Source organism: Acipenser ruthenus, chromosome 9, assembly GCF_902713425.1.
Source record: "Acipenser ruthenus chromosome 9, fAciRut3.2 maternal haplotype, whole genome shotgun sequence".
NCBI classification, from domain to species: Eukaryota; Metazoa; Chordata; class Actinopteri; order Acipenseriformes; family Acipenseridae; genus Acipenser; species Acipenser ruthenus.
Genome location: NC_081197.1, coordinates 32722051 through 32746241, shown reverse-complemented (window position 1 = coordinate 32746241; position 24191 = coordinate 32722051). Strand labels below are relative to the sequence as shown.

At 35.3% G+C, this 24191-nt stretch overlaps 1 protein-coding gene across 21 annotated transcripts in view; it reads left to right on the top strand.

The window, feature by feature from the left end:
• The first annotated feature begins 331 nt into the window (after positions 1–331).
• LOC117405389 (POU domain, class 2, transcription factor 1-like) overlaps positions 332–24191 on the top strand; it is a 37018-nt gene continuing 13158 nt past the window's right edge. For 2 of the 21 annotated variants that reach the window (XM_059030509.1, XM_059030508.1), the window contains exons 1-8: positions 332–881; positions 8312–8348; positions 11196–11261; positions 11399–11476; positions 15642–15730; positions 16246–16299; positions 21657–21773; positions 23525–23704. In XM_059030509.1, coding sequence (XP_058886492.1) covers positions 864–881; positions 8312–8348; positions 11196–11261; positions 11399–11476; positions 15642–15730; positions 16246–16299; positions 21657–21773; positions 23525–23704 — 639 coding nt within the window. In that variant the 5' untranslated portion in view covers positions 332–863. Of the gene's footprint in view, positions 882–942; positions 1070–1219; positions 1241–1811; positions 1833–3761; positions 3872–8311; positions 8349–11195; positions 11262–11398; positions 11477–15641; positions 15731–16245; positions 16300–21656; positions 21774–23524; positions 23705–24191 lie in introns of those variants that run through there. The other 19 variants (XM_034923421.2, XM_059030516.1, XM_059030524.1 and 16 more) reach the window with 16 other exon arrangements.

Genomic DNA, 24191 nt, shown 5'->3' with positions numbered 1-24191 from the left:
AAAAAAGATTACAAGTATTTTACTCTCTATACACTACAGTTAATAGGCTTCACTTATATAAATACATTTCATGATTCCAGTATCATAATTTGTGTGCGTTCCTTAAATACATAGCAATAGCTTTGATATTACAATTAAGGGTCTGGCTCAAAAGTAGCTGTATTATGCAATAGCATAAGAAAGCTGAAAGTAACTTGCTATGTGTGTACTAATATTACGCATCAATATACCAAAACACCACACATTATCTCCAATACCATCCTGGAAACGTAGTTTAGTTTAACTCATAATACATAATTAATATATTTTTTTATATCTTGCGAGCAAGCGTTGCTGGGCGCGCACCCGAAAAGCGCAGTCTACTGCTGCCGGCGCGCGCCGCCCTTTCATTCTTCGTCTGTTTCCGGAAACGGCCTGACGTCGATTTAAATACACTTAATTAGGAATAAATTACAACATTATTCAAAATTTTCTAACAAGGTGCAAAATTAAACTTGTAAGATTATACTTCAATTTAAAACTTCCAGTTTCTCTTAAAAAGCATCATTCAGTCTTTCGGGGTTTTTTTTTTGTCCGAAGTTCGTCAGTTTTCGACAGCTGTTTCCGAAAGTGAACCGAAGGCTGGCTCATTTGATTTAAATATTTTGAATTCGAAGTAAAATTTTGCAACGGGTGTAAAATGTATCGGGTTTGTAAATAAAGCATGTATTTAAGTGTATTCTTTTTATATATAAAAAAAAATAATCGCATTGGTTAATGTAATACAAATGGTTTGGTTGGCGCGGGGTGTGTAGTTCTGTGTCTCAGGGTTGGGATTTCTGGTTAAATATTCAAAATGGCGGACGGAGGAGCAGCGAGTCAAGATGAGAGTTCAGGAGCAGGTAATCATTACTGCATTTTACATATTCATATTCATATTCAAACACACTTTCTCTCAACCCAGATCAGGCGGGGAAGAATCAAAACAACATACAAACTTCGCATAATGTATTAGTAATCAGCATCATTATAATTAATACATAGAAATGTCGCCGACACTGGTGGGAAAACCGGAGATTGCAATGCGATGGTAAATTTATAAAAACCTCCCCCCTCCCCAGTTTGTGTGATTACAGCAGTGTGCACTTTACATATTCATATTCTCGCGCAAAGACCGGGGTAATTTATTTAGTAATCAGCGTCGCTATATTGTAATTCGCAACGAAATTACTGAGGTAGAGAAAAGACTGTTGAAACGCTGGTAAATAAGCGTTGTTTCTTTGTGTTTGTGTTGCAGCATGCACTCATTACAGTTTATCTATTTATATATTCATACGCTTACCAGTCTACAACTGTGGACTGTTTCTTTTTACTTTGTTTCATTATAATGGGTTTAAAGTAATGGGAAACCACGGATATTAGTTTGTTATGGTGGGAATATAACGCAAGCGTGTTGTTTTTACTGGCCCTTTCTTTATTTCTTTGTGCCTTTGCAACTGCATACGAATTGCATATTCATGTGTCCCACCAGAGAGTATACAGTTAGCATATTTTATTAGCATGATTCGATATTATCCCAGTTGACAAACAGATGCAAAACAGTAGCTAGAGGCAGCCAGAGCAGTGGAAATACGAGCATGTTGTGGTGAAGTTGTTGGATAAAACCTTTTTAGATCTGCGGGCGGCATTGGTTTTACACTTACAGTTCATAGTCATTCGCAAAAGGGAAATTCTGCGTGATTGGTTTGTAATGTTAAGAAACACAAGTATGAATGTTATGTAAAGGCGTGGGACTGGGACACTGTTGATTGCAAAGCTTTTTTTTTTATTCTCTTTTTGCGGCATTTCATAAGGTAGCATTCATAAATACATACCTGTTTGTATAGGTTGGATAGATTTGTTCTGCAAATAAATCCAGTTGGATTTAACGTACGTGTGTGTGTGTGTGTGTGTGTATATATATATATATATGTGTGTGTGTGTAATAGATGGCTAAATAATATACAATATCGCAATCCTTATGTTTGCGAATGTAAGTGTTTTGATGACATAACTAGTCGGTTCAAGTGAGTAATTAAAAAATAAATACATAAACAATATACTATCTTACTTTCTTTTCATTCCTACAGGGATGACAGTGCTAAAATAACACAAGTTACAAGTCGTGTTTAACTTCACAGGGACATTCTAGTAGCTAATACTATACAATCGCATGCTAGTATTGTTTAGAGTACAGCTGTATTGTAACCAGTATCTCTACGATGTCACATGCTTCATAAAAGCCCTCAATGTGTTAATGTCTCTGAAAATATAAAATCACGAATAGTAGTAGAATACATCATTAATAAGTACTTTTGGGGACCGTGACGAACGCGTTGTTTTTTTTACGGTGGTGCTTTTATATTCTTGGATTTTCGTTTACTGGGGGGAATCAAATGGAATGAACATACTATATTTCTTATTAATGATTTCCCGTAATTTACAATTAATGTTTTTTTTTTTTTGTATGCAGGCGTTGTGGGGGTGGTGTATGTTTACTGTCCTTGAATACATTAAAGTCTCTCATTAGAATGTCTAATTTGGGGAGGTTTCTTTTATTTAAAATGGCTGTATAGATCCCCGCCTCTCATGTTTAGTAATTTAAATCTTTAGCAACCAACTCGAGTCTGTCTGTTTATATTTGATATCGAACCATGTGCTTTTGTGGTTCCGATGATTTTATCTCTCTCTCTTTTTTTTTTGCCAGGCAAGTGCGGCCTAGTGCATTAGCCCAGGCAGCAAACTGTAAAGCAAGGCCCGGGTTTCAACAAAACTAGCAGGCCTCTGTATTTATTTTATTGTATTTTTTTCTTTTTTGTAATTGCAATTTTTTTTTTTTTTGTGATTCCGTGAACTTATTTTTTATTTTTATTTTTTATTTATTCGTACTAGGAATAAATGTAGATCAGGATGTTTTTTAAACAGGGAGGTATTACAACTGAAATATCTTAGTAGAGTACAAAGGATTTAAATATATAGTTTCACTTCCATTTTGCATATTGTGTTTGATATTAATTAGTTGCTGGGCATATCTATCTGTCTCTCTCCCTCTCTCTGTGTGTAGAGATCTCTCTCTCTCTCCCTCTCTCTCATATATATATATATATATATATATATATATATATATATATATATATATGAATCTCATTTAGATATAACCCAGTAGTACCTAATAAGTTTATAGTGAAGGCATAATTTGATCATGCTTAATGCTAGTAAGTATGTATGTGTGATATTGAACCTAATTGTCTTGAATACACATCTCAAGCTGTTCCGAGTTTAACCAAGCTATGTATAATTGTTTTAACACTTTTTTTTTTGTGGAAACCTCACTTAATAAACCATTTAGAATAGAAAGTTTGAACTTTAGCTAAAACAAGTATGAGAAAATGTGTCTGTAAATTGGTTGGCTACAAGAACCCAGACCTTTGAAATACATCTGCTTCTGAGTGTGTTGACTCAAGACAGCTAGGCTATACTATATGTTTAGAAAACTTGGATTGGAAGTGACCCTTAGGCATTGATATTTATAATATTTCTCTATTTTATATAACTCAGGAACCCAGTAACTACAGGCATATCATTGCAGCTATCATTTAAAACACCTGTTCAACATTTGCTAAGATATAATTGTTATGTCAATAATGTTTTTGTTCTGATCAATTGGTTGGTGTGTGCATTCCCTGGCATATAGTGGTCTGCAGTTTTTTTTTATATTTTTAAAATTCAAACTTTATTGGTTCTCTTTAAAGTTAGCACTGAAGTCACTACCCAACAATTGTGTGTCTGTCATTACAGATGATGTGTAACCTGTAGGGCAGGAATTTCTAATGCATTCCACTGCACTTTTAAGGTAAATAACCAGATAATATTACACAGTAAGCATCAAGTGAGTTTTTCAAATTAATTTTTACAGACTATGTTTATTGTTTCTAGACAGTCCTCGTGATTGACAAGTATTATATTTAATTGAGCATTCATTTTTGTAATCAATATTCTGCAGTCATCACAACAGATCACATTCTATCCTGTGTTAAAGGGGTTATTTTACGTGCTGCTATGTGCCATCTTTAAGATTGACCAGTAGCAAAAAACAATTTCACAAATTATACATAAAGCAATTCAAGTACAGGAAAAAGTGCATTCATTTTTGGGGGCATTTAGGAGATAGGAGAAAGCTTTCTGACTCAGACTTTCATTGTTGGAATAACAAGGTTCAAGGTAGTAGGAGACCTAGGGTGATTTTATTTGTGGAATAAAACAATGGACACTGCTGCTGTTGTAATATTTAAATATGCAATAAGGATGTTTTGATTATATACTTTGTAAAGCCAAACTAATCCTTTTTGAAATAAGCTATGATGTGTCTTCAGCCATCAAAGAAAACATAAGCACACTATAATAAAGTAATTCACATTCTCAAATACTGGTTTGTCTCCAAATTTGAAATAGTTAAAATTGTTCAAACTGTAAAACAATGAAAACTGGAGAAATTACTTTTAATTCTGTTTTTTGAGAATCCCAAGGTGTTGTAATAAAGGATATATTTTGATCAGCAAAAATAATGCACCAGGTTATAGTAAAATTTGCTCATCTTGTGTTACATTAGCTTTTCATTCGATATGTTGATTTCCAAAAATGATTTCCTGGTGCTGGGACAAACATGAATGTTTCATGTTCGAATATTATTCAAGAAGTCAAACAAATATTTAAATATTCTTTCATTTTAAATTATTTGAATAAAAATATATAATTGTTACCAAATTACAGTAAAGAAATCTCTTGGGAGTAAATAATCAGGTATTTCTGATTTTTGATGTCCTTTTTGCATTGGTTTCCTTTGCTTGATATTTGTTTGATAGTCATTTCTGAATACTGTTATCCTCATCTTACTTGATCTGCATACTAATATTTGGTTAAAGGACAGTTTCCACTTCAAGAATGAGAAGCGTTCTGGATCTGTATATCATCAACCCAAAGCTGGCAGTTTTAGCCCAGCCTAAATTCAGTTATTCCACACTCAATTTTTCAGATCCTACAGCTGTCACTTTCTACATGCTTTTTTCCACCCTAAAGTAGAGAAGCATAAGTATGTTAACTTGTTTTGTGTTTTCACTGGATGTAAACCACATTTAGCATACCTGGTGTGAGGGAGGCTGGTGACTTTGACACCACCAGATATTCCACAAAACCAAGAAGAACTGTATACTAGGCAAGATACAACAAACAAAAGAACACAATAACCCATTTGGTCCTATATTTGCTGTAATAACCCTGAATTGTTGTGTTGTAAGTTTTTGTCATGTTAAGTCTAGTCTTGAGTTTGTTGAATAGCTTAAAAACAAAACAAGCTGCAGCTATAGGATTTACTGTACATTAGAATTATGGTTATGACCACCTTGAACTGTGAATTGCATCTGCTGTGATATTTTCCACATGCGGTCTCATGACACTTGTAACAAGTTGTGTTTATGTGAGATATGTTTGTTGAAGTTCTTAGTTCATACTCTTTTCTACAAACTCGCCCGCCCCCATTAGTCTGTTTCTCTTATGTTCTAAAAGTCTTAAACGGTGTGCATTCTTCTATATTCAAGTGCAGGGAAGCGTGAAGTGGAGGGAAGTTCCCTTTCTCTCTGAGTTACTGGTGAAGTGGCTGATTGATTCAACTTTTTTGGAATTTTCTTTCAGGGTATTATCGTCCAGTAATCCTTCTGTTGCCTGGTGTCTATTCTGTGTTTGAGTAATATAAATCTCTACAAATTTAGATTTCCATTTCTAAATGCCTCTGCATAAGTTTATAGATACATTACAACAATTAAAAAAAAAAAAAAAAAAAAGTGTGACCCTTCAAAAACTATCAAAGCAGATTGTTTGTTGTGTTGGATTTTACTGAAATTATTCAATTATGCACTTGTTTTAAATGTCAATATAGTATTTTTGTGTTCCTCATTAAATCTAAGGGAATACATTACTATTTATTTTATTTTTCCTGTTTGCCAGTTCTTTTTTAACCCCCTCTGTCAGTAGTGGTTAACGTTAAACGCATTGATCATTGTTACATTTGCCTATTTGAAAGTTTGCGTCCACCTTATTTCCATTCCATCTTATGATAACTTGATTGGTAACTGACGAGCAGGCTGCTATCCGGAGGATCTACAAATTCTTTGCTTCTAGGATTTACATAAAGTACAGTAAACCTCTCTTTGTGATGGTCCTGACTGCTCTGGTTCAGGGTTTTATTTTCTGCATAAGAATTGAAACATTTACCACCTGGGTATTTACGTCCTTTTGTAGGAAATGTATAAGAGGACTTGTGGAGGATTATGACTTCGAAAGCACCATACATTCCTTAAATGAAGAGGTGCTTTTGTAAAGTGAGACTGGTCACCTGCTGTGTAAGCTTGCTTCTTCTCTCGCTGAATTTTTTATATTTATAATAGTGCTGGGGCAAATATCCGAATATTCGAACAAATATTTTTTTACATTTATTCGGATACAAAAATCAGATGTTCATATTGGCTAGAAATGACAAAAATACCTTGCACTTATTTACCAAGTTGCAGTTTAGATTGCAGCTTTGGCTGTCTAAAACATGTGCTGAATGCTTTGTCCGAGTAAAGGTACTCTATGTAGCTGGCTTAATGGAAAGCTGTGTACTTTTATTCTCTGAGTGCTGTGTTTTTAAATGTGTCTTCTCACTGTGAATGCCTCATTTTATTCAAATTACAAAGAGCATATCTCCTGAGAGTTTTGAAATTACAAATCTGACCTTTATTTTTCCTCTGGGCTGCGACTATAATGTTTTTTCCCCCCATGTCTGTTTCCAGCATTCAATCCCCAGGGGAGCTTTAAAACTGCATTTTGTTGCCACAGTGAAGGAGCTTTTGTTGTCAGTTTTAGCCTGAAAAATTGATGTGGAATTTAGTGTATTACTTTTATCTAGAATAAGGCCTTCACTGCCTGATATTCAGGACAGCGGCTTGAGTTATTAATGACCTCCATATACTGATGCACTGTATAGCACATACTGTATATGATTGGGGGGGAGGTTTTTTTAAAATTGCTCTTATAAAGCTGGTTGTTCGTAGGAAGGTGTTTGGTAGAAAGCCATATTCATGGGTTATCAATTGTAAATGGAGATGAGGGGGTTAGTGGACGGCAAAAGCAAAGCCTTTATTTGTAAGAATTTCAAATTATTGTTGGATTATGTTTTTTGTCCTTAGTGACAGCATGCTGTTAAGGAGATTTTAATAGATCTGTTCCTTTTATGTTAGCAAAGGCATAATTGGCATGTCCACAGCGAGTGGTCAAACTTTCCAACCAATCACACATGAACATATCCTGTTAAATGTAGCCAACTGTGCATATTATGTAGGGATTTTGGGTTAAAACCTCTGTAAATTACCAAAAATATGTTTTTATTCCTGAGTTTACACGAAGTTCATTTTTTGGTAGTTAAAGGCCAAATGGGCCATGCTTTGCTCTAGGAATTGAGTGAGGTGGTTTATTTAAGTATTTATCTATTTATTACAATTTATTATGAATGCTTTGAGAAGACTATATAATGCATGGTAGAGGCTGCACCATTAAAACCATGGCAAGTTGTGACCTTAACAAACGTACATATGTAATGGGCTTTCAGAACTGAGTAGTGCTGGTGGGAGGTCCTCATTTTTTATAATTTTGTGGTCTTGCTGTCTCGTCTCCTGTTTGCCCTCTCCCAGCATGCAAAATTACTTAATGCTTTACTGCAGCCACTGCAGTGCCAGTATCCCTCATGAATAGATGAACAAAGCAAAAGGAACATGCACTTAATGGTGCACTGCTAACAGCATGACTACTGAATGGACAGCACTGGAGTGAAAATGAAGACGTCTATTCATATGTGCCCAAGTTTATCTGTGGTGTTTTTTTTTTTTTTTTTTTTTTTTTTAATTAACTGTTTTGTAACCAATTAAATAAATACCAAAAAAAAAAACCCATTTAAATAGTTACAATTTTCTGACTTCAAAATAAAAGGATGTTTTGTTCAGGTATCATTACAGCTGTATAGATAAAAAATATCTTTTCAGCAGAAAGATATAACCCTAATGACAAAGGTGCCGATATGCATTTAAATACATGATGAATTCAGGCAGTCTGCAGGTGTGAAAGGTTGTCTTACCTGCTTGTGTTTTTTTTGTTTTTATATACATTTTTGTAAATTTTTTTGTATCAAATTTTGGATCCAATGCAGCAGCATAAAACTCAAACATAAATAAATAACATTTATTTTTGTCCCCCCCTCCCCCAGACTTCTTTTGAAAATGCACATCAAGATGACATGCAAGGTAAAATATTTCTTGTAGTACATGTGTCCTAAGAAAGCAAATTGTGCTAGTGTTTTGTTGGTCTACATTTGTCAATTTAATTGTAAAACTGCAGCGACTGGTTTGCTACAGTAGTAGTTGGTTAATTGGAATAGTGGTAGATTTGGATGAATTTGGATTTGAAAGAAGAAATGAAGTGCTATGAATAATGCATGTGACAAACTAAACTGTTTTTTGTTAGACAATCTAAAAGCTGCTGAAATCTGATCTCCAGGTTCAAAATACACTGTATAGAACAGACCTGGAATTGCTAATTGTAATGATTAGTACTTTGAATGGTACCTGCTTAATAAGTAAGTTGTGAAGGGCTATACATATAAATATTTTTGTATTGCAAATAAATTAAGAAGCTTATTTTTACTCAATAACACTACACGTACAGTAAACTTGTGGTTTAAAAATTCTTTAAAATGTATGTGACCTGTACTGTAGAAGCTCTTTTTTTTGCTGTACTAGCATATAAATTAAATTTAAATAGATAGTATCTAGTATCTAATAACTTTGTATTTAACTGACTACCAGAATCTACTAGTTGCAGCCCTATAACAAACGAGTTGTCCATTTACCTTGCTTAGTCAACATCAAAAGTAAAACCCAAACCTACAGTACAATAACATACCAAAACAGAACTTTATTACATTGCTGTAGTTTTGCATATGAGAGAAAGAAGTTGATATTTCTCTCTTGATTTTTAGCCTTATTTTGTGATTTTTAGTACTACAATTTTCTGTTTTGAAGAGGGGTTGCATGGACTGCTAGTGACTTAATATGCAACATTCAGTCATGCAGGTTAAAGCTGCTCAATAAAACCACCTGCTGTAACATCTAGTTAGTTAGAAATAAACATGCTAAAATACTGAATAACTTAGCTTAGCAGTAATGAAGATAAGTTACACAATATAAATGTACATTTTCATAGTTGCATTGGAACTTGATGCAGTTATTTAAAAGTAATGCTGTTTCTGTAGGGGTTCTGCCAATTATGATTTTTTTTTCACCTGTTTTGCATAGTGTTTTTTTATTTTTATTTTTTTTTATAAAGAAATGCATGCATTATTAGCTCCTTCGCTCCAGGAAGAATTTAATTAAAAATACTTGAGACTGTAACATTGTTTCCAATTTGTATATGTCACATTTGTGACATTTAACAGGCACTCTACCCTGTCATGGTGACATGTTTGGTTGTGGTCAGGGTTGACAATGAATACAAGGAACTTCATTTCGCCACTAATTATAATGCTTGCACTCTGGTGATAATTTTCCTTTTATGTGATTACTCCCTGGCTGTTGTGCTAGGTGGAATTTTTTTAAGCTATCCAATTAATATGCTAATCATCTGATAAATCTCACATAAATATTTAAATTATGCAGAAAGCTTTCAGTGCACTCTGCAAAATGAATTGCTCACAGGACTTCAAAGCACACTCTGCAGCTCTAACGGGGGAGGGGAGGGGGGAGATTTGCATACGGTACTAATCAGCTGCATACTGATTAAGCTTCATTATGGAAACTGCCAGCTGCAGTCTTTGTTTCTATTTTATTACAGAAAAAGGGGAACTTTTTCATGCTTCAGTTGTCTTGATGATCGCAGTGTAAAATAGCTAGCAGAGAGGGTCTAAAAAGTGCAGATACTGAAGTTCCCTTTGCAGTACTGCTTTCTCAGATTGATGTAAAGTAACTGGGCTTTAGTTTTAAGTCAAGTTGCAAAAGGTAAACTGCTGAGCAATAGTTTCGTATTGTTTCTTTTCTTTACGGACCTCTTGACACCATGTTGGACTGCAGCGACTATGTTGTAGGTGGGTGTGCTAAGCTCTTTAATAGATCTTGTTATTTAAATAAGTCTTTGACTATTCATGACTGCAGTTCCATCATTGAAAACCAGAATATATCTATGTAACTTGTCATGGCATTTAAATTTGAAAAGTGTTTTTTGCATTTCTTTTTTTGTGTGTCAACCACAGTTTGTTAATAAATAGGCATGGCCATGTGATGAGCAAGTTTATTGAATGTGCCACTGTTTCTCTTAACTGTAAATAAACTGTAGTGGCATTGATTAAATGAAAGTAGGACATTAATCCACGTTTATCTGTTCTGAATCTCGTGTGAATCTTTACTGTGGACATTGTGAAATTATTAGCAAATAGTAATACATAAATAATTTTATACAACAGCCATCTGTAATTTTGTAAAAGATTTGTAATGTATTTCTTGGCACTGCCTATGTTTGTATTAGTTAGTTACAGATGTAACTAGTGTGTGTTTTTTCTAACTATGTCAGGTTTATATGTTTGCTTTTTGGTATTTAGGTAGGTTCTTGTTAGAAATGGTGTTTCTTCTTGATATCATAATTTTTACCATTACTTGCAAATCTAACAAGCTTTTCCGTCACACAACTTTAGGCTGACTTTAAACTGGAGTTATTGTACATACACAATTTATGTGATCTCTAGATTTAGACGTAGAAGTCTGTATGTAGTAGCAGGAATGTTTTGTGAAAAGGATGTTGGCAGGAGCGGTTTAGCTGAAGTGTAGCATATTTAGTTGTGGAAATTTCTGCTTTTTAAAATATATTATATATATATATATATATTTAAAAAAATGTATTTAATTTTATTTAAATGGTCACTATTTCAATTTTAAAATTAATATATTTAAAATCCAAACAACTTTGCTTGGATAAAATGTAACAATAGTTATATTTCTGTCTAAAAGAAATACACATAGTGAAATGTTGATGCATCTGATATTTGATACACAGTGTTGCAATGTATCCATGCTAATTTTGTCTGAAACTTGTTTTGCTTGTAGAATCAAGAATGAGTAATCCGTCAGAAACGAGTAAACCTGCGATGGAGAGTGGTGATGGGAGCACAGGTAAGGAGATTTTGCAGCTTGCTTACCTGTGAACTGAAAGTGTTTGCATCCCATTCACTCATTTTAAAATCGAATAGGAACAAAGGAGTTTGATAAGTGCCACAATGATTTTTCTTTTCTTTCAATATTTACTTAAGATGTATATACAACAGGATATGGTCCACTACAACATCTAATTTGCTGGGATGTCCTGGCTGCAGGCAGCAAACTTGCAAGTAAGTTAACATGGATTAAAACAGATTCTGGACTGGATACCCCTACATTTGTGATTGGTCATCTTTTTTTCATAGTAGTTCTGCTGTCCTAAAGTATAATTTGAATTCTCACAAATCAAAAGATGAGATGAGAACTACTAATGGAGTTGTAGCCAGGATAAAAAAGGGTAAAATACTACAATGAATGAGGGCAGCAGTGTGGAGTAGTGGTTAGGGCTCTGGACTCTTGACCGGAGGGTCGTGGGTTCAATCCCCGGTGGGGACACTGCTGCTGTACCCTTGAGCAAGGTACTTTACCTAGATTGCTCCAGTAAAAACCCAACTGTATAATGGGTAATTGTATGTAGAAATAATGTGATATCTTGTAACAATTGTAAGTCGCCCTGGATAAGGGCGTCAGCTAAGAAATAAATAATAATAATAATTAAGAACAGTTTCAGCAGACTCCACAATGTAAGATGCACTCTTGCTTCTTGTAATAGGCATATCTCGAAGTATTCTGTTAAATACGTTTTTCTTTGCTGCCCCGCTTAGAGGAATGAACCATAGTAATCTTTGTCTGTTCGGTTTGAGTTTTGCTCTTCACTGCAATGAAAAAGCATATATAAGTTAGTTACTTGAAAGTATCAAAACTTAGCTCATTTGTTACTGTATTTACAAATTACCTGAAGTGTAAAACAGACTGCCTTACACTCTGAGGTGTTGTTAATTCGTAAATGGGTCTGCATGAAAGCTCATTAACTAAAATAGTAGAAATGTAAGTGTTATCCATGTTGGCATGTCATAACTTAGTTTGAATATATAAATATAACATTTATCTTAATATAAAAAAAAAGAGAAATAATTGTTCTTGCTGTATGTAAATGGTGTCCCCAAGTCTATAACAATAACACTATGTAACACAATTTTTGTTCCTGGGTGTAAGTGTTATTTCCTAATTGCTTATGAAAAAGTATAGAAAATGGCAATTATTCCCCACAAACTTTGCTTTTGTGACCAGGACAGTGATATTTTGAAATTTACCTATTTCCAATGAGAAAATGGGCGAATTTGTGTCTTTTCGTTCACATAAAGTCAGAAAAAAACAACATATGAATCCAAATTAACATGTATTTATACTAAAGTAATACAAAAATGACTACAAAAGATTTAGAAGTGAATAGTTTTTCAAGATTTACGATTATACTGTAAATCACTTTCACGAATCAGCCCCCAAATGTAGTCTCCCATCATGTTCTCGTTATACTGTCCTTGGTAGCGGTGTTCAAAGTCCAGTATATCCTGGTGGAAGCGCTCGCCTTGCTCCTCCGAGTACGCTCCCATGTTCTCCTTGAATTTATCAAGATGAGCATCAAGGATATGGACTTTGAGGGACATCCTACAGCCCATTGTGCCATAGTTCTTCACCAGAGTCTCAACCAGCTCCACATAGTTTTCGACCTTGTGATTGCCCAGGAAGCCCCGAACCACTGCGACAAAGCTGTTCCAAGCCGCTTTCTCCTTACTAGTGAGCTTCTTGGGGAATTCATTGCACTCCAGGATCTTCTTTATCTGTGGTCCGACGAAGACACCGGCTTTGACCTTTGCCTCAGACAGCTTAGGGAAGAAGTCTTGAAGGTACTTGAAGGCTGCCGACTCCTTATCTAGAGCTCTGACAAATTGTTTCATAAGGCCCAATTTGATGTGCAGTGGTGGCATCAGCACCTTCCGGGGGTCCACCAGTGGCTCCCACTTGACGTTGTTCCTCCCCACAGAGAACTCGGTCCGCTGTGGCCAGTCCTGCCTGTGGTAGTGCGCCTTGGTGTCCCTGCTGTCCCAAAGGCAAAGATAGCAGGGAAACTTGGTAAAACCGCCTTGGAGACCCATCAGGAATGCCACCATTTTGAAGTCTCCTATGACCTTGATGCCATCTCAGAAAAATGCAGATATGTATCCACTTAGGCAGCTGGAACTAAACTGAACTGGTGGGCTTAAGGCCCCTGTATTTATACTACTATTTATATTACTGGAAAGTTCTAGAAAGTTCTAGAAGTTACTCCAAGCTTACTCAGCACTGAATGTATCTGGAATGTTCTGGAAAATAGGTAAATTTCAAAATATCACTGTCCTGGTCACAAAAGCAAAGTTTGTGGGGAATAATAGCCATTTTCTATACTTTTGAGGCATAAGCAATTAGGAAATAACACTTACTACCCAGGAACAAAAAAAAAAAAAAAAAATTGTTACACGGTGTAATTTGTTCTTTAAATTCTACCTCACCAGTTTGCTTTCCCATTTACATTCATGTGGCCCTGATGGAATTACATTATTTCTAATGTAATTATAATTTCAGTATTCCAAAATATTCTTAAAGACAACACTTCTGTTTTGGAAGGTGTATTCCATCAGCTGTATAAAAGATTAAACCAACTTGTACAGAACCAAACCAATTTCAATACCTTTACCTATTGTGGCAATCATATTGCAGTCATGTGAGTTTTTTGTCCAAACGCTCAGATAAGTTGGTTCCACACTACCAAGCTATGATCTTGTCTGAAGTGGCAATTATGGCATTGATTGGTTTAACACAACTTGTTCGCTTCTACCGGCGGTTGTATACAGTGAGGAGTCATTTCAGAAACTTTCAAATTTATACACAATTTTAATCCGAGTCATCTGGGAATGTACGGTAAGTCATGGTGCCCTACTTTTCACTTGGCTAATACTGAACTGAAGTCTATGTCTTCGGTACTGCTCGCACAAATGTGTATGTTTCGACATTTGTTCAATTTGGAATGTTTTATTTTTGTTCAAAATACCATCTGATCTATGCAAACATACATATATTTCCTGATTAATAGCAGAGGCAACATGTGTTTTCATGGCTGTTTGTATGTTTTAGTGTGGTATGTTAGATCTCAGTGATGTACACATCATTGCAGTCTCAAATATGTTTTGCTTTTTAAAAGATACAGAATCTGGGGGCTTCAAGAACCCCAAAGGTTTTCTAAAAGTTTAAACTGTTAGCCCCTCGATAGTTGACTGTTTGGACCCACTGGCTGACATACAAAGTAATTTTGTACAGCATTACTACAATGTAAATGCATCCCAGATTAAACCAGCATTCTACTTGCAGCATACATTTACAGTGACATTTTGTTTTATTTACTTGACAGTGAATATTTTGAAATGTTAATGAAATTCAATAAAGCTAGAATCAGTTTGTTAATTTTCATGTATATTGTCAAAAAATGAACAAAGAGATGATCAAGTTAAGTGATAGAAGCTGGTAAGAAATTGATGTGGCAAATGTTTACATTAAGTGTAAATCTTATTAAATGCAGTGCTTACCTCCTGGTCCTGCTATACCTTCTTCTACATGGTGCCTTATAAATATGTAGTACAGCGTAGATGTTAAGTCATTGAATTTCATTAACTAAAAGTCAAGTTAAAACAAACAAAAAAAAAATACATTTATTTAACCCTGTCCTGCAAAAGTGCTGATAGTCAGTGTATCTTTAGTGATCATTTCAACTATTAGATTAGTTATTCGCTCTTTTGTGGAGTGCATTTGGTGGAGCAAGCTGTAATGGTTTGCTGTGATTTACCGGTACCTCTGGTGCTTGTGTGTGCAAGGCATACTCGCTGTCAAGAGCCTGAGGTGGGCCTCTCTCTGTGGGTAGGTGGATGCTTGTATCATAGGTGGTTATTCTTGTCCCCATGCTGTTCATGTAGCTCAGTGTTTTATTGCAAAATTGGAATTTTACTGTTTGTGTCTACTTTGGTAAAATGTCCATGCAATGGTGCTTTTTAACCACCTCTGTTACCCATATCTGCACTATTGGTATCATCCTGCACGTTTAAGAATACTTGTTTTTTATGTCAGGAGTTTGAGTAATTTAAATCAATAGAAAGGAATAATGATTTATGTATAGTAATACGTTGGACTGCAGCATCCGGCTTGGAGTTTAATGGGCCTGTTCAGACCATTTATATGTTGCAATACAAGATGGATTATACGATTAGTCATTTTCATTACTCATTTACATGTGCCCATCCCTAGTTTATACCATTATAAATTACCTTTATTTTTTTAGGGAGGTTGTTGGGTGGGATTGCCAACCTAGTAGCCCCCCTGTACTGATTTTAGAAAACTGTTTTAACAATAATCCTTTATTTTCACCAGGTGCCCAAACAAATGGATTGGACTTTCAGAGACAGTCTGTGCAAACAAGTGCAATCACTAATGCACATGCACAGGCATTACTTCATCAGGTAAACATTGAGCTGTCTGTCTAGAGATCAAAAATGAAATGGCTTCTTTGTAAGAAATATCTTATCTTTCCCTAATCTACCTGTCTGTCTTGTGTCATCTACCTCTCTCCTTATACTGTATATGTGTGGCATGCAACAGAAAATAAACAAGGCAAGTCTCTGCTTGTTATAGATACAGTATGGTAACAATGGTCACAAACTATCCCCCAGTAAATTTGAATACGATTTTCATCTGAGCTGGTTATACAAAAGGTAAATCATTTTTCATGGACTCGCATTAAGAACATTTTGTGACATACAATGGAATATTGTTTTCAGTATTTCAAGTATGTTTTTGTTCGGACAAATAATTAGAAGCTACTTAAGATGCATGATGAACTTGAACATTTAAGTATTTAAAAAATGGCTTTTTATCACACTTCAACAATCTCTAAATAGTTCCTGGATTCATATAGATACTATAGAGCATTACACTCTGCTTAAGGATGTTTTATTTTGTATACATTTTACTACAGGTCCAGCTTGCAGGAGCAAGTTTACAGGCTGCTTCTCAGACAGTAAATTTCCAGGTAATAATTGTTTTGCAACAGGCTTGGAGTACCTCCTTTTATTTGGCTGAAATAAAAAGTTTTAAAAAAAAATTGCGTTTGTGAATTGAAACATGTTGAAAATATCTTTGCATGTTTCCTTCAGGCACACTTCCTGGATCTTAGTGTGCTTCTTTTAACTAGCAACTAGTTCAACCCTGGTACATTCTGCCTAGGTGCTTTATATAAATGTATGCCGCTCGTCATTGAGGGAGGGGGCATTTAATTTCAAAATCAGACGGCCAGTTCATATAAAAGATAAGGAGACGCTCAGTGTTTTTATAAAACAAATTAACTATTTATTTTTAAAATTCTAATTACATACTGTACATTCAAATAGTGTTAAAACTGAAGACCTCTGATTTTATTTCAAAAGCTTTAGAAAGATGCTTGTAGGCATCTTGGTAAGCCTTTCCGATGTAAGACAAAATATTATACAAATTACCAAAATATTTAATTGATGTAGCATATTTATTTATGTAAGCGGTTGATACTTTTAATGGCGTCATATTTTTATATTTGGACCGTTTGACTTCAACACAGTTAATCATAGCAACATAAAAGAATCATATACTGCCATTAAGAGCAAAATCTGTTCACTTGTAATGTACAGCACATGCTCAGTATTGATGCGTTCAAAAATGTGTAGGGTTACTCCTTATTACATTGAAATGTTTCCCACCCCATATACCAAGATAGCATCTGCTTCTGTGGTGTTAGGGCTCTTTGTGGGTTTCCAGCTCAACTAAGAAAAAGGGATAATGCATCCTAAATACAGATACGTGGTAGAGAGGTAGACAAAATGACCTTCTCTTATAAAAAGAGATAGAAAATTGCCTTGGTTTCCATGGTGAAGTTTCATTCCTTAGACAGATGTTGGCAAACAGGCAGTATCTCCAGCACAACGTGTTTATAGTCCCACACTGTAATTATCTTGGAATGACTGGCAGAATTAATCAGCACTTTATGTTAATTAGTTTCTCTGCAGTCTAAAAAAACAGGTGGTGGAAAATATGCAAATCTATGCATAATTTACATGCGCCGCATAACCAATTTTCTAATTAACATAAAACCTCTCACTCTGTATATCCCTCCGGGTTGCGGTATATTTTTAGTGCAGTGTTCCTTTAACATAAGTATTCTTCTCATAAAATGGCCTTTCTTGATGTTGTGTTTTTATTTTAAAAAAAAACAAAAAAACTATAACTTTGTGCAGCCCTTTTTAATTTTGAAAGCATTCAACAGACTTCATTTCTAGTCTATAGAAAGCTATTGGTTGTATTACAGATGCAATGCCACATTTCTTTAGTAATAATTTGTATCTAGTAGGATGGATAATAACATACATTATAAATATTCTGTACCGGTAGCAGAAGTTAACTAATCTTGTTTTTAAAATAAATGTATCTTAACAGTTGATGTCTTATAAAATGTATACTGTTTGTAACCTGAAGTTTAGTCAGAAAATGTTACTTAGGTTAGTGATGTCACAACCCATAACATCTTTGAATGAATTCCCCATTTTTAAAGATCAGAGTTTATGATGCCAGTATTATAGATGCTTGATAAGAGGTACATAAGAACATGGTTAGCTTTTTCTGCAGTGCTGTTTACATGATTGTAGGAAAGAGGTGGTCATTATTTTTAAATGCTATATTTCAAAGACAGTGTGCTAATGGGGGTAATCAGCTCAAAAGCCCCCCTCATTTCATGACCCCTGTGGCAGAATGTAATAGCTTTTATAGCCACCAATCATTATAACACAGTAGACACTGCTCTTAAAGACAGTATTAATCTCTATGTAGCAAATGGGGTTCTGTGTGGAATGGATGCTGCATAGAATGCTTTTAGTTATCACAGACATTTAGCAGCTTAAATATCATGTAGATAGGCAAAAGTAGTTTTTCTGGCCCACAATATTGTATACAAAAAAAAGAAAGGCAGTGTAAACAGAATACATATCGGATAATTTGGTGTAGTATGAGTAGAACCTTACATAACATGCACTGTCAATAAACCAATAGCAATTAGTGATAAAATAGTAAAGTCGCTAAAAATGCCAAATATGTGTATTGGTGGCAAGACATTATCAAAGAGATTTTTACATTGGAATCAGTTAGCAACTGTAGTGTTAACCTCATTTTATGCAATTGTTTAATTTTCTATTTTCACAGAATATTACTGAACATATGTAACATGATCTCTGTTTGAAGTTAAGTTCATGTTTCTCTAGAAATCTTACCTATGTGAAAGATTATAACCCCTTTTTTGTACCTGAACTATACAGTACCTACACATATATTATTTTGTCTTTTAAAACCTTGCCTTAAGGCAGGGGTGGGCAAACTTCTAAGCCTGAGGGCCATATTATTATTTATTTAGCAGAAGCCTTTATCCAAGGCGACTTACAGAGACTAGGGTGTGTGAACTATGCATCAGCTGCAAAGTCACTTACAATTACGTCTCACCTTGAAGACGGACCACAAGGAGGTTAAGTGACTTGCTCAGGGTCACACAATGAGTCAGTGGCTGAGGTGGGATTTGAACTGGGGACCTCCTGGTTACAAGCCCTTTTCTTTAACCACTGGACCACACAGCCACACAGCTTCCATATCAGGGTATGGAAATTGTATGACGGGCTATTTGAAATGTACACTAAAAAAATGGATTAAATATAATGCAATTTGTAGCCCCTTTCACACTGGTAGGTTATTATTATTATTATTATTATTATTATTATTATTATTATTATTATTATTATTATTATTATTATTTAATAATAATCACACTAATAATAATCTTGGATTATTATGCTAAAAATAATAAGTTAGGGTGCTTTCGCTTCATAGCTTTAATGAGCCTTTAGCTTTCTTATATAATTATGTTCAGTTTTAATATGACGTTTTGAGAGCATTTTTTCTTGTGTACAATAAATGTGAACACAACATGAAAATAAAACTCCTATTTCTGTGCAGCTTTCAACCTTTTGCTGTACACACATATCCATCTTAATATATAAAGAAGAATGTTTGTCTGTCTGTCTGTTCCTTTAAGCATTCAGACCCTGCAGGAGCCAGTGCAACCAAACTTTTAGTAACCCCATTTCTGGATCACTATAGTAGTGCTGTATCTTAAATTAAAGAAACCCACAAAACCAAAAACTTAAAACCATAAGGCTACCTTTCCCCAATTTGTCATGCATGAAATAATGAAATATTGAATTTGCCCAGACAACGCCAGGTACTTCAGCTAGTCCATAATATAAGTACGCTACTACACATGGCTGAAACTGCAATTTGATTTGTAAAACAAGAGGCTGTTACTTTGTACATTGCAGAAGTGACATTATGCAGTTTTGCTGTTCATAGACTGAAGTTGGAACAAGAGATATTAAGATGGGTAGTGTTGGGGGGGAATGAACATTAAAAAGTACCAATCCTACTTGTAATCTTAAATAAATCCTAATAACAATGCATAAAAAAGCAGGAATAAAACTTACCAATCCCTTAATCTGAATAATGCAGCTGGTTGCGCTTCTTTAGGATGGCATCGTAGTCCGTTGTTGCAATCCACTACACTGAGGTGAGTTGCTTGTCAGTTAACTTGGATCTGTGACAAGGTTTGTTGCACTTAAGCAGTGAAAATGTTTACTTGCACACATAGGTGGACCCGAACAAAACCAGCATTTTGTGGGCTACATTGGAGGAATAAAACTTGTCCAGATATCCACACCAAACGCAAGATCGCACACCCAGTTTGGATTCTTTAATTCAGAGAAACAGTCTTCTTTCCTCAAGAAAAGGCAAATTTCGTCCTTAAGCTCAGTCACTGCAGCACCTTTCCTAAACTAAGCCAGCGGACATTTGTATGATAAAGTAAGCCAGTGTGTTCAGCATCAGTGTCCTCAAGAAGGGAAATTAATTGCCGTTGGTTCAGTCCGCTTGCTCTAATGTAGTTCACTATTTTCGCTGCAGTGCTAACAACGTGATCCATATCCCGATAGTCGTCGGTCGAGGTGTTATTTTGTACCCAAATGAAGCACTGATCAAGATTGATTGAAGGAGTTTTATATTTTACTATTTTTAGTAATTTAGTAATTAAAAAACACAACAAAGCCTCATTTGGCCCGCGGGCTGCAGTTTGCCCACCCCTGCCTTAAGGCCACCTCTAAAAATACCACTTTGAATTTAAGGACACTTTTTACAGTTTGATTTTTCAGCTACTGACAGTAATGTAAAGTCACCTTCGTTAGGGCTCTCCTCTGCCGCCCAATTGTATCAAGCCTCTGTTAAAATGGCTTTTAAATAAGGCTAATATGATTTAAATGTAAACAACAAACCCTCTGAAAACTTAGATGCTACTTGTTACTCATTTGCACATTTGATGTAGATGAATGAAAACAACAATAATATCCAGATTTTTTTTTTTTAAATACAAATCTTATTGTTAGTTCATTACAAGAAATACTGTGGGCTAGATTCTCAAAGCTGATTACTTCAAAGTGTCATAAGCACGATATTTTCAGACAGTAAAAACACACTCAATAAAACAGCCCAATCAGAAGTAAACAACTCTAGTTAGTAGTCTGTTTGTGTTAGAATTGTAAGTGGTGTTTACTCCTTTGACAAAAATAACGCTAATGACGATTTGGAGTAAAAGGTTTGAGAGTCCAGCCCAATGTACAATATCTTGCATCGGAATACCACATTTTGTTGTGCCTTTCACAGGCCTTAAATTTATTACAGAAACCATTGCAGTGTTTACAAAAAACACATAGTTTACCTTTGCTGTGGCCCGTGTTGTCCATATCACCTCACATTTTTTTTCAACAATTCCTTTTTTTTTTTACTGTTGCTCAGCAGACGTTCGGAAGTAAATGTTTTTTTTTTACTTCTAAACATTGGCGTGTATCCAGTTCATGCTCCTCCTACAACAGTGCCGGTGCTATGATTTTTAAATCCGTGGTATATCGTGGAAACAGAAAACTCTTGCAGGAGGGAGTGGGATCGGAAGGGGGGGGGGGGGTTAACAGCATTTATTATGAGTAAATCAAAATATATATTAAAACATTATTACTTTTGTTCTTATAAAAATACACTATTGTATTCAGCTATAATCAGGGGTTCAAATAGCTTGTTTTTCTTAACCTGTAGAACAATGGTCATTAAAGTAATGTTTCTTTTAGTTGAGCTAAGCTGCTTAGTGCTTATTTTAAAATATAAAAATATACACACAATGCTTCTGCAAGTAGTAGAGGGCCAGTTATTTGAATCCCTGTCATGAATACACGAGAGAGCATTATCTTATTATCCTTAACATCCCATATTTTTTAATTCTAGTCTAAAACAGAAGAATCTGCTGATTCTCAAGTCTCAAGTCAGCCTTCCATTCAGCACTCAGTACAGGGTGCCCTCCCACAGACTCCGCTCATGTTGGCAGGAGGACAGATCACTGGAGTAAGTTAGCATGCAGCTAGTCTGTGTTTAAATTCTAGATGGCCTATGTTGTAAACTATATGTTTCAGACAGTCATGGTCATGAAAATGTGTAGTTATGGAAGTAGCAAGTCATTGTGGCCACCCTGCCCATTTGATTTTCATGCCTCAAAGTCTCTATCATCTTGTGTCCATTAGAATACACACAGCCCCAGTCTGACTGCAAGTGCCCAGATCCTAATAAACACTCTTTGCTCTACAGGTCCACAGAGATGCTGAAGTGGCAAATAACTGCTGGTCTTTCAAAACCTTGTTTGTTTTTATTACCCCCCTCTAGAGACATACTGGAGGCGTCCGTACATGTGCCTCACTTCTAAACGCATCCAGAGACTTGCGTTTCCAATTTCAACCTTGCTGTGATACTCTGTAGCAAAAGTTATTGAGCATATCGGAATCTGGATGGGGCCTGTCCAACTGGCTGACCATCAGTCAGTAAACGTCACTTTCTTTTTACCTGCACATACAGTGGATGTAGGTCATCTACTTTTTCATTATACTAATGGCTTTTGTATTTAAAGCTGTGGTGTATGCTACAAATAAAATATTTGTATCTATATTGACACATGGGTAGCCAGGAAGTTTTGTAAAATTTAGGGATTTTTAGATGTATATCTGTACTCCTTTTTAATGTGGAGAGTCAAGGTTTTGGAAGACCAGCAATGTAATGGCACTAAGAGCAGGGCCTGTAGTCAAGTTGTACAATTTATTTATTTTATTTGTTTTTCAATATGCTATATATTTCTTTAAAAAACAACAATAATAATTGAATTTGAAAAAAAAAATGCTTGACCTTGGGTTCATGTAATTGCTAAAGCAAGGGCACATTGCTGGTGCAAAGAGAGAATAACCCGTGGCATGATTCAACACCATGTCAAGTGATTGGTATGTTCAGGTTATCCTCCTTTTCCTGCCAGTGTGGAGTCGGTTGATGCAATATTGCTGCTGTTTTTTTTTTTATATTTATTTATTTATTTATTTATTTATTTATTGATTGATTTGATTTATTGTCAACTTATAAAGCATATACTTCATCACAGTCCTTGTTGAGATTGTCAGGACTGCAGTGGATTGCCATGAAGTACCATTTGGTAAATGCTCGCTGGTATAAAACTGGCAGCCTATGTCAGCAAAATAGCAGAGATGAATTCCTTTTTTTTGGGGGGGGGGGGGGGCATGGGGTTCCAATTTGACAATTTGAAAACTCTACCAGGAAGAGAATTACTCTTGAACGTTTTAGGGAATTGCTGGAAATAGCAATTTTAATTCCTACTTAATTCTCAGCTTTCTACTAAAATATTTCATCTGTTGCAATGTTTCCTTCATTTACATACATCTAAATCTATCTGTCCATGTATTTATGTATCTATCTTTGTGTTTGTACATGTTTATGTAAAATAAATCAAATATAGCATGATGAAGGTATTGGGTGAAATTCTGTGTATCTGGATTGTTCAGAAAAGGTTCACTATGTTCTGCTCTTGCTTCTGAATTCTTCTAGTAGTGCAGTAACTGGACAAGTATCTGATGCTGCACTACAGTGGAAAGAAGCTGGTGAAATATGTAGGGCAGCATTCCGGCTAACCTGTTGTATTTTACTTAGAAAAAAAACAAGCATTTTAATAGTCTGCGCTAAGAAAGACATATCATGTAATGTAGAAAAGCTTTCTTCTGTAGATGACTGAAATAAAAAATTTTCTTGTATGTTTTGAACAGCTAACCTTGACGCCCGCACAGCAGCAGTTGCTACTCCAACAAGCACAGGCTCAGCTGCTGGCAGCAGCAGTCCAACACTCTGCCAATCAGCAACATAATGCCACCGGGGCAACCATCTCTGCGTCCGCAGCTACTCCAATGACACACATACCCCTTTCACAGCCTATCCAAATAACACCAGTAAGGAAGAATAAATGCTTATTTTCCATTTTAATTATATAATATATATATATATATATAGCTCTGGAAAAAATTAAGAGACCACTGCAAAATTATCAGTTTCTCTGGTTTTTACTATTTATAGGTATGTGTTTGGGTAAAATGAACATTTTTGTTTTATTCTATAAACTACTGACAACATTTCTCCCAAATTCCAAATAAAAATATTGTCATTTAGAGCATTTATTTGCAGAAAATGACAACTGGTCAAAATAACAAAAAAGATGCAGTGTTGTCAGACCTCGAACAACCTTGTACTGCTTCAGCAAGGCTGGAATCGGGCAGCTTTGGTATGAATCAAGCCAAGTACAAGGTTGTCCTGGAAGAAAACTTGCTTCCTTCTGCTCTGACAATGTTCCCCAACTCCTGAGGATTAGTTTTTCCAGCAGGACAATGCTCCATGCCACACAGCAAGGTCAATCAAGGTGTGGATGGAGGACCACCAGAT